General features: G+C 42.8%; 1 protein-coding gene across 1 annotated transcript; it reads left to right on the top strand.

The window, feature by feature from the left end:
- Nucleotides 1–669: 669 nt before the first annotated feature.
- LOC311210205 (alpha-1-antitrypsin-like) lies at nt 670–3932 on the top strand (the record flags this gene model as incomplete). Its single annotated transcript, XM_084287995.1, has 4 exons — nt 670–1309; nt 1998–2268; nt 2834–2981; nt 3723–3932. 4 exons carry the CDS (start codon nt 670–672, stop codon nt 3930–3932), a joined length of 1269 nt encoding a protein of 422 aa, XP_084144121.1.
- Nucleotides 3933–11975: the final 8043 nt, after the last annotated feature.

Below are 11975 nucleotides of genomic sequence, written 5' to 3'. Positions count from 1 at the left end.
TGTGTGATTCTGTAATTGGAAATTTGGCTTCTTGGAGCATGTTGTATTTGTCAGGAGCAGGATTCAGTCGTTGATACAGCTCATAGGTACAGTGGTAGGATGATTGGGAGATACAGTCCCAAATGCATATTAATCTTCAGTTGATTCCAAGGTGAAACACCAAACTCCTCCCAGAGAAGTAAATTCAGGTGCAGCTGAAGTCATAATGAGATCACAGGCACTTCAGAAACTTTTCAGCAAAAAGCAGTTCTGCTAAATTGCTTATTGAATGCATGGGGGCAACAGGTGAACTCAGCCATGAACTTAGAAATAACCTTAGAAATGCAATGAGGCCATGCCAAAGGCAAGGACTGTTTCAAATGTGATACCTCACAAAAACCTACACAATATCAATTCTTCTCTGGTGGTGTCACATTAGTATCTTTCTTTGCTTGTTGATTAGAAGCTGACAGAACAGATTAGAAAACAACTAGCCAGGAGGCCAAGTGGAAAACTACTTCTATTCAGAGCAGTAATCCTAAACACTGATATCTGAAAATCAGTATCTTGAATAATATAACTGCTTTAATGCAGGAAATGTAACATTCTCTAGATCTAAAAGGTTTTTTTGTTGCTGTTGTTGTTGTTTGTTTGTATGTTTTATTCTTAACAGAACCATTCAGAATGAAAATGAAGTCTGCACTGTATTTATCTTTGGTGCTTGTTGGGCTTCAAGTCCAGGCTCTTCATATACCCAACCGCAGTGGTGAACAGGAGGACCAAGACACACCTCATTCCACTGCTGAAGGTGAAAACTTGGCTCACCTCAAGATAGCCCCCAGCAATGCTGATTTTGCATTTAGATTTTACAAGCAGGTCACAGAGGAGGAAGATAACAAGAACGTTTTCTTCTCTCCTTTGAGCCTCTCCACTGCCTTTGCAATGCTCTCCCTGGGCGCCAGAGCACACACGCTCAGTCAACTGCACAAATGCCTCGCTTTCAACCTGACAGAGCTGGAGGAGCAGGAGATCCATCATAGCTTTCAGAGACTCCTTCAGCTGCTGAATGATCCTCACCGAGAAGTCCAGCTGAGTATGGGCAATGCCCTGTTCATAAATAATGAACTGAAACTGCGCCAAAAGTTTTTGGAAGATGTCACAACTTTTTATGATTCTGAAGCTATTTCTAGTGACTTCCAGAATTCTGAAAGGGCGGTAAATGAAATCAATAACTATATAAAAACAAAAACCCATGGCAAATTTGTTGATTTCCTGCAGAATCTTAGTCCAGATGCTTTGATGATTCTGATTAACTATGTTTACTTTAAAGGTGAGTGACAAATGTTGGTAACAGTTGTACACAATTCTGTCCAGACCTAAGAAACAAGTTTATATATATATATATATTTCACATTGTGAATTTAAGCTATCATCTAATTTTCAATGACATAAGGAAATATTTGAAAGACAGGTATGAAGAATCATCTTCTATAAGTTAAAAAAAATATATATAAATAAATAAATAAAAATAAAAAATAAAAAAGAAGAAAAGATGGAAATAGTAATTAATCCCATATCATTTTTAATCAGGCTCTGAGCTGAAATATTCAGAAGGCATGAGCTTATGATCATTTTTTGAAAGACACAGCTCTTTGTGCAGGACATGGTCAAAGTGAAACATGGATGGCACAAAACAAAGCAATAACCCTGGAGCCCATATAATGGGATTCACAGAGATTCACAGGATTCTTGATCAACTTAGCAGATGAAGGCTCAGGTCTTTTCCTCAACTTGTATTTTCATTGTGTCATTTTCATTTAAACAATAGAAATGATACAAAGATTCTTTCCATGACCAGGGGAAAAAAATAAAAATAAAAAAAAAATCCTTAAATTGAGATAGGCTTGTTGTTGAATTTACTGTTCAAATCTAATATTTTGAGCATCAACTAATGTGTCATGCACTTATTCATCCCTTTTTCAGTTTATTCAATTCTATACTCTCTCTTTTATCAAAAGGCTACTGGGAACAACCTTTCAAGAGTTTCCACACCAGAGATGATGACTTCTTTGTGGATGCCAAGAATTCTGTTAAGGTCAAAATGATGCGTCAAAGCAAAGTCCATAATATCCATCGGGATGAGAAGTTGTCTTGCTGGGTAGTAGAAATCCCATATAAAGGAGATGTTGCTGCCTTGTTTGTTCTGCCTGATGAAGGGACAATGAAGCAGGTGGAAGATGCTCTGCTAAAAGACACAGTGTCTAATTGGAGCCAATCACTTGAAGAAAGGTTATCCTTTGACTGCTCTTTTGTTTAAGCTTTGAACAGACCGTAGATACTCATCCAGGCAAGGCAAAGCATAGGATGCCACAAGGAGCAGCTAAACATAACTCTGAGGAGAAAGCATTGCACAGATCCCTTACCTCAAAGGAGATATCAGATTTCATACATTAGACGAACCCTCTCCTCAGTTCCTCCAGACACAGCAATACGAGCACTGCCACCTGTGGGGATCCTGCACTTGGGAACGTTGCCCCAAACAGCCCAGCTGGACAAGGGAGGATCCAATCTGAAAGGAAATTTCTCTTTCTGGAAAGCGTCTAGATGACGCGTTTCAGCAGTCACTTTCAGAAATGAGTACTGTGTCCCTGCACCACTGATTAGACTGTGGCTGGTGGGAGAGGTACCTCATTTTCTATTTCTCTAATGGGGGATTTATCACTGTCTTAACCAGACCTAGGCTCCACAGGTAGTAGGAATAGATGTGTACCTCTTATGTCACCCCTTGTGTTGAAAGATCTTGCAATTATAATCTCACTTTTTTTTTTTTCTTTTTTTTTTTTTTTTTTTAAAGACCAATTGAACTTTACCTTCCAAAATTCTCCATCTCTGGCTCCTATGATGTCAAGAACATGTTTATAAAAATGGGTGTGACAGATGTATTCAGTAATAATGCTGACCTCTCTGGAGTGGCAGAAGGTGACCGCCTTATGGTTTCCAAGGTAAGTATGCAAGCAGGGATGGTGATCAAGAGATTTGCCTGCCCTGCTTGCATGCTGGTTTTATCTTCACAAATAGACTGATCCTACTTCTGGATTGCAGCCACGGCTCACTTATGGTGATAAAAGAAGTTTAGAGATTAGATGGTTATTGTTCTTAGAGTTAGCATTAAATTGTTTCCTGCATAACAATCCTGCAAATTAACTTTAAAGACCCTGAAGAAGTGAATGGAGTTGGAAAGGATAATGTGAGTAATTTCACAAAAATCTGGTGTAAAGTAATTAATACAAAAGTCATTACATAAATTTTAGAATGGTCTTCTTATTCTATGAATATGCCTTTCATTACTGCATTAGCTGATCACCTCAGAATTGGCATGTCACTATTGTCAGCTCTTAGCAGAAAGAGGTTTTCTGCATACACATAGATTGATGCAAAATGAAAACATTCCTCCTCGGTGTTAGATGTTAAGGACAAAATCTTACTCAAAAAAACAACTGAATAATAAATGCTATCCATGCTGCTTAGTCTCTGCAAGCAGCCAAGCTTGACTCTGACAGAGTGGTAAATAAAATTCTCCCTTAACTCACAGGACAAGAGAATCTTCCTCACATCAGTTCTACATTCATTCATTCTGTGCTTTCTTTTGAAAATTCCTTCTCATAGTGTTAAAGCAAGCAAGTTTGTCACCAGCTGCTTCTCACTACTCTGTGCCTAAATTTTAATCTTTATTTCTTTTACAGGCAATTCACAAGGCTGAGGTGGATGTTAATGAGAATGGTACGGAGGCAGCTGCAGTGACCATGATAGAATTGGTACGGTTGTCCGAACCTTTCCCTCTTCCTCATGTCATCAAATTCAACAGACCCTTCCTGATGATGATTGTTGACAAAACCACCTACAGCATCCTCTTCATGGGGAAAATTGTGAACCCAACTCTCAAGGAAGGCTAGGCCAGAGCACTTGTACTCCATAGAGCAGAGAAGAGAACTTGTGCACATCCCACTGACTTCTTTGCAAGAAGAGACTGGAATTGATCCTTAATTAAAAAATAAACCAATATTACATGACGTTATTCCTCTCTTTCAATAGACAGCTGGGGACAAGTGGGAGTAGGCCCTGTATACAAAATGTCCCAGGGCAAAAACGCAGCCGTGAGATCTTCAACAGACAAATATTTCCCTACCTTGCTCACTGGTTCCACAGACCCTTTCATGAAGCTAAACCCTCCTTCTCCTGGCTGGTAATCTCCCTATGTCTCTCATGTCCAGTATGTCCAGTTCTCAGCTCAGAAACTCCACAAATCTATCACCGTCATCTGAGGAACCTTCCTTTCCCTCTCTTCTGTTGAACAGTGAATTACAGAAGTCTTCTTTGTCTCTGAAACCTTTAAAGTACTCAGTGTCTAAGAATGGAAACAGAAACACAAACCCATGAAATGTTTCCTTGACCAGAGGATGGATGCTCCTAGGTTCAGAACAACCCTTTTTTCCCTCCAGGCCAGCCATTGCTTCCTACAAGAACAAATTTCTTGATCCCATTTCCATTCCTCATTAGTTTTTTTGGAAGGGGCCCAACTTCTCTGGCTGGGCAAGAATCTATCTTCTGTGCCACTGAAAGCTGAATGTCACTGCATGAATGGTCATCTTTAAAGGTCTTGTGCACATACAGTAACACCTGGGCTCCTTAGCAGAACTGGATTTACTGGGCTCTCCAAGCACAAAGCTGTTTGTATTCCACTTCTGCCTGTGTTGGTGTTGTGGTTCCGCTCGAGTGGGCAGCCAAGGTCCACCACAGCCGCTCTATCACTCCCCCTCCTCAAAGAGGAACGGTGAGAAAATACGATGAAAAGAGCTCAAAGGTTGAGATAAGGACAAGAAGATCACGCAGTAATTATTGTAACAGGCAAAACAGACTCTGCATAGGGAGATAGTAAGATTTATTGCTTATTACTAACAAGCGAGAGAAGTGAGAAACAAAGGAAAGAAACCAAAAGCACCTTCCCCTCCCCATCCACCCTCTTTCACCTCCTCCCCCCAAGTGGCGCAGGGGAACGGGGGAATGGGGGTTATGGTCAGTCTACAGCACTTCTCTGCCGCTCCTTCTCAGTCACTCTCATCCCCTGTGCTGTGGGGTCCCACCCACGGGATGCAGTCCTTGATGAACTGATCCAGCGTGGGCTTTCCACAGGCAGCAGCTCTTCCAGAACTTCTCCAGATATGGGTCTGTACCATGGGGTCCATCCCTCAGGAGAAAACTGCTCCAACCTGGCTCCCCCACGGGCAGCAGCTCCTGCCAGGTCACCTGCTCCTGTGTGGTCTCCTCTCCACGGGCTACAGATCTGGCCAGGAATCTGCTCCAGCATGGGTCTTCCACAGGTGGCAGCCTCCATCGATGCAGGTCCACCTGCTCCACCATGGTCTCTTTCACAGGCTGCAGCGTAGAACCGTGCTCCACTGTGGTACTCCATGGGCTGCAGGGGGACATCCTGCTTCACCATGGTCCTCACCACAGGCCGCAGGGGACTTCTGCTCTGGTGCCTGGAGCACCTCTCCCCCTCCTTCTTCACTGACCTTGGCGCCCGCAAAGATGTTCCTCACTCCTCTCACTCTCCCAGCTGCTGTGTGGTGCAGTGTTATTTTCCCTGTCTTAAATATGCTCTCACAGAGGTGCAAAACAGCATCGTTTATTGGCTCGCCTCTGGTCAGCAGTGGGGCCCTTGGCAAACATGGGGCAGCTTCTAGATCCTTCTCACAGAAACCACCCCTATGGCCCCCTGCTACCAAAACCTTGCCACGTAAACCCAGTTGAAACAGGTGAAACCGAAGGAAGGAAGGAAGGAAGGAAGGAAGGAAGGAAGGAAGGAAGGAAGGAAGGAAGGAAGGAAGGAAGGAAGGAAGGAAGGAAGGAAGGAAGGAAGGAAGGAAGGAAGGAAGGAAGGAAGAGAGAACAACAATATCAAAAAAACATACTGCTAAATTAATTTGTATAGCCTGCTTCCTGAGGTCATCTTCTGGGGAAGCACAGGTGATGGGTGTCAGACCACAAGAATTACTTGGCAATAACAGGATGCAACATCTGGCTACCAGCTTTCCTGGAGCCACTGAGTTCTTATCTCTCACGTGACTTGTTCACATTAGTGACTCAAACACAATTGTTGGGACTTTAATAAGGTTTTGTGGTCCAGCAAATCCAAAGTTATGATGCCTGATTTAAATAGTTGTTTTTTGGCTGTAGCTTCTCTCTTCAGCTTTGGTCTTCCATGATTCAGATGTTGCTGCATGCTTGTTCTCCACCAGGTATCTCCCCTGGGAACTTCTCCTTTGTTTCCTTTAAATGTTATTTACAGCTTCCTCTGGATGCCAAAGAGCCAGAAAATCTGCAGACATTCTTACTAAAACCAAAAACAAACAAACAAACAAAAAAGCCACCTCTTCTTTTAGCTCTTCCAAACTGTTTACCTTCAAAAGCTGGATATAATTCGCCACCCAATCTTGTTGATTGAATATACAGACGTGACTGACAACAGTCCTCCCCTCTGAATGTTCTAGGTGTTCATCAAGTTGTTGAACTCCAGTACCTCCTGAGAAGGAACAGTGTGATTCCACAAACACAATCTGAAAATCACATTAGGTTCTCTAATGGTGGTGCTGTTTAACTGAAATGTAGAACACTTTGATAGTGCTGATGAACTGTCTTCATTTGTTGTTTTGACCTCTTTACTATGTCATCTCAGCACTAAGAAGTGATAGGCCACAAAATGCTTCACAAACACAGCCTGAACTTAGCAACAATACTTCCACCAACAGTTTCCCAGTCTAAACTCTGCTTTCCAACTGAGGAGGGACAGGAATTTAAGCTGAGTTGAGAGGACCTTGGGCTTCTAGCCATTGCTGGAGGGTATTAGCTTTTGGCAAGGCTGGGTCAGAAATGTTAAATGCTTCTGTTGTTGCGGCTTGGTCTGGGAAAGTCCTGACAGGTCATATGGATGGGAGGAAACAGGAATGTGCACATATGTCGTGAGAGATAATAGGGCCTTTCATGTGGGCAAGCACAGACCTTTTCCCAGACCCACAGGCAAAAAAATTGTACAAGTCAACCTATTCACAGAGACCTAAAGATTTACTAAACACAAAATATTGTCTCTATAATTATCCTGTTGTCTCTAGACTTTAAAGAAAGAAATACAGTGATGTCTGAAAAATGCTCTACTGAAAATAAGTAGACTGTTTTCTGGCTTAGTCAGTTTTACTTGTCTAATTCATTTTCACTCCCAGAAAAATAAAATCAATTGTTCCAACAGTGCTTGAAGAAGCAAGCCTCTGCTGCTGGAGCCAAGCCAGGGATTTCAGCTCCACACAGGGCTGCCAAACTACTAGGCTCTTTATCCAGAGCTTCTCATACAGATACACATTTATTGCTCACATGCTTTGGCAGTGGTTAGCATGTTAGGTTAGCAGTTAACTGCACTATTTGGGACAGGTTAAAAGATAAGAATGAAGAAAAATAGGTAACTTATAGAAAATAATGTAAGTCCACTTCCTGCCCTATGGAGTTGAACCAACTATTTGAGGATGGAAAAATTATTTCAGCTGAGAGGATACTGCCCAGTAATATTTTTGGAACCTCCTAACAACAGCAACCAACAAGAACAACCACCCAAAATCTTCAAAAACAGTCCAGTGACTTCTCAACTAAACAGTAAAGTTCTTTGTTGAAGAGTTAGATGGGTTTGGGGAAGGTGCTTAAAGAGTTGGAAGAGGGCAGGAGTGTTGAACAGATTCACTGAGGAATTTCAGTGCTATGGTGAAACTATGTGAATATAGCAATAACAAGACAATTTAGCAGAAAAAGTGAGAAGTTTACAGGTGTTTGGAAAGAGGGGTGGGGGTGTAAAGTCCCCCTGAAGAGGAAAAGCAACCTTTGCCCACAATTCAACATTCTGATGCTCCTCATGCTTAAGGCAGACTGACACAAGGGAGAGAAAAAAAAAAAAAAAAAAAAAAGGGAGAGCAGGCACACAGAGCAGACTGCTGATCTGCTGTGCCCTTGTGTTTCCAGGGGGATTACACACCTCCCCTCGCCCTCCACCAGCACAGTACCTGCAGGTATTTAGCCAAAAGCTAGGATATGGATTTTGGTCCTTGATGACTTCTCTAGTCAGCTGAAACAGCAGACATTGCTATATATCCTTATTGTACAACTGGACTCTTTTAACTCAACAGTGTTTTGCCTCCGTTTTGCATGGATTTTGACAGGCAGGTCTCCCTGTGCCTTTACTAAGCACCACACTCTGCTACTTTGGGTGTCAAGGCCCTGTCAGAGAAAATGGGCATTACTGAAGTGCTCAGAGGCAGCACTGCTCTCGTCAGAGTCACAGGGAGCCTGACCTGGCACTGCCCACAGTCAGCCCTAAATGGGGAGGGAGGTTATCTGAGCACTGATTCTGTTTGCTGTTAGTCTGACCTGCCATCCAGTAAAAATGAAAGTTGTGAGCAACGGTAGGGAATGTTGTGGGCTGCACACTGACAGATTTGAAAAGTGTATAACACAATTCAAAGTTGTACTGAACATTCTTGGTTTCCCTGAATTGCAACTATTGAGTTAATAACCACATACAGATGCCTAAGTAGAAAGGCCCAGAGAGGTTAACAAGTTTTGCCCTTCACTAAGACAAAATTGCTTTTTAAAAATGTACTACAACAGCTTGTTACTTCAGAGCCTTTTCCTGTTCTTGATCTTTTGAAGTCCCTATTTTCTGTAGGGTTTCTGTACCTCCCAGTTTACTACGGTATCACCTTTTCAACTGCCCTGCAAGGAAGGGAATGCATTTTTTATTGGAGGACCTCAAGTCCAAGTCAGTTAAAAGGACTTACATGAGACTATGAAGGAGGCCAATGCACACGTCTTCCTTGCTCAGAGAGCTGGGGAGCATCCCAGCAGCTTCTTGGCAGAGGATGGTGAGCTGAGCACAAGCACTGATGGGTGCTGCTCACCCCACTCTGCCTGTTCTGCAGAGCCAGGGGACACTGGTGACAACCTAGGGAGCTGCCATTGCATGGTACAGGGCATATTTCAGCCCCAATCAGATTGTGAGATGGCCAAAGCTGCCACTGCTTTAGCAGCTCAGCAGGGAGGTGACCTGAAAGCCTCCCTTCATGGCATGGCCACTGCCCTTCCATTTCATCAGCATCTCAGGCCCACACACGTTCCCACCCATGGCTGTTAGACAAACATTAAACAATCCAGCGTTGCTGAAGATGGGAGGTCCCCAGGGTCAGAGCTTTGCTTCAGATCAAGGGACAACACCAAGCTGTGTGACTGTGGGAGCAGCTCATGCCAAGGCCACTTGCAGCACTGTGTGTCCCATCCCAGCCAGACATGCCTGGCCTCTGAGCCACCTCAGCATGCCTGAACTCCTCCAGGACTGGTCTAGAAGAGGATTTGGAAGAAGAACACCTTTTCCCTAATGACTGTAAGTACAGAAAAATGATAATAATAACCACAGGGGAAGAAGGGGAAGGTGCTGAGGAAAGACTTGAATTAAGGTCAGGGTTGGGTTTTCTTTGAATGAGAAAATTTAAGATACACTCTCTCATGGGAAAAGTACCAGAGGAGAATGAAAGACTGAGGGGAATTTATGAGACTGGGGGTCAGGAGCAAGGCAAGGTGACAGGAGTACTTGTAGTTTGAAGAAGACCAGAGAGACATCTTCGACTGTTGGATGAAAAGAATGAAGTAGCAGCAGAAATGAATGTAAATGAGGAGAGAGGATAGGTGGAAAGTGTTTTCCAGTGCTTTTTTGACTGTTGATGCCTGGAATGAAGAAGGGAGATTTCTAGGTCAGTGCAAAACAGTCCTTAAAATTTCTGTAATTCATTCTTCCAGTATTAGAGCTATACTCTTTACTCCTGAATTACAACACTTAAAAATATTTGTTTTACTTGCATGGTATTTTTAGTTTGTAACATAATCTCCATTTTTTTATCAGTTAAGATGCTCAGACCAGTTGAAGAAAGACCAAGAGATTTCTACTGAAGTGCTGCAGGGAGTTAGTGCCATCCTGAAGAGGTCATAAATCCCTAGAGAACAGTTATTCTACTTGTCTAACTTCATTTTCACTCTAGACAATGTTTTATATGTACTGGTTGTTGCGGGTTAGCCCCGCAGGCAGATGAATGGATGAATGCCATATGGCCTCTTGCTCATCCTCCCCAGAAGAGATGGGGGAGAGGATCAGAGAAGTAAAAGTGAGAGAAGTCGTGGTTTGAGATAAAGACAATTTGGTAGGTAAAGCAAAAGCTGTGCACACAAGCAAAGCAAACCAAGGAATTCCTTTGCTACTTCCCATCAGCAGGCAGGTGCTCAGCCACCCCCAGGAAAGCAGGGCTCATCACATGTAGTGGTTTCTTGGGAAGACAAACACCATCACTCCGAACGTCCACCCCTTCCTCCTTCTTTACTCCAGCTTTTATTGCAGAGCATGATATCACACAGCATGGGATATCCCTGTGGTCAGCCTGGGTAACCTGTCATGGCCCTGTCCCCTCCCAACTTCTGGTTCACCCCCAGCCTCCTTGCTGGCAGGGCAGTGTGAGAAGCTGACAAGTCCTTGGCTCTATGCTAACACTGGTCTGCAACAACTAAAAACACTGGTGTGTTATCACCACTGTTTTCACCAAAAATGCAAAACAGAGTTGTGTGAGCAGCTACAAAGTAAATTAACTCTGTCCCAAGAAAAAACATGGTTATTAAGAGCTGTGCTTTACAGTGCACATTTGATAGGAATCTTCAGATGTATGCTCTAAAAATAATGAAAAGTCAGAGAACTAGAGATAAAACAGTACAGAGAAGCCAGACTGCATATCATGTGCCATTGCAGATTAGACAAACTTGTCAACCACTACATAAGAAACCAAATGCTTCATTTTATGTTACTGAATCTAATTACATTGTTTTATGTTATCGATTCAATTTTTTCAAGTGTTTGCCCACCCCACTTCCAGCCCTTCTTTTCAGCTGGCATCAATGGATCATCCAAATTGCTCCTGGACATCCTCTGCCCAGGTGCAGCACCCTTTCCACACTCTTCATCTTCTGTCACAATAATTCACCTGAACCACCCAGAATTGCTCCAAAGGTTTTTGGCTTTGATTAAGTCAGAAGATTTTCAGTGACTCAGAAGTTATTTCTAGCAACACCCAGAGCTCCTTGGTGGCTGACAAGTCAAGCAGTGAATTTTCCATAAGTCCCTGGGAAAACTGCTGACTTAGCCAATAATACCTACAGAGTCAAGTGAGCTTTCTTGCCAGCTATATTTCTTCAAAGAAGTGGCAGTACAGGCAATGTGCGGCAGGAGACTTGTAGCAAAGAGGCACCATCAGGTTTTCAGTTCTTTAAAACTGTAATTATTGGTAACTCTTTTGATGCTTTCCAACAAACTGCCTAGTCCTTATTTCTTAAATCTCTGAGTCTTTAGGCGAGTACATCACTTTTACACCAAAATTTTGCATTCATACATGCCACTTTGAAGTCAATTGGAGCTGTAGATTCCTATCGACTGTACTGCAGGCGGGATTGATTTTAGCATTTAATTATTGCACTGAGAAAGGAAACAGAAATCTACAACTTCTGTCTAATTTCAGAATAAAGTCATTTTTTTCTTCAAACTGCTGCAGGTTGTGCACTGTATGCACAGTGCCTTCACACTCCTCTCCATTGAATGCTCTTTCAAGAACAAGGCACCTCAAACTGAGCATCAACTATTTTGTTCTGTGAGCGGCAGTCTGAAAACATTGAAATTCACTTTAGGACCTCTAAGAAAAAAAAAAAATCAGTAAGTGAAGTGCTGTGACTGTTCAGGAAATGGTCAACCTGACCCTGGTGGAGCAGATTATTTGGAAGGAATAGATCCCTCCCTAGAATAGATGGCATATGACCAAGCTTGAGATGCTGGGTCTCCTAATGTCCCTGCTCCCTCCCTCTACAGTCCTGCC

The sequence above is a fragment of the Netta rufina genome (genome assembly GCF_964035555.1).
Source record: "Netta rufina genome assembly, chromosome: 5".
Taxonomy (NCBI): Eukaryota; Metazoa; Chordata; class Aves; order Anseriformes; family Anatidae; genus Netta; species Netta rufina.
This window is presented reverse-complemented; position numbering and strand designations above follow the sequence as displayed.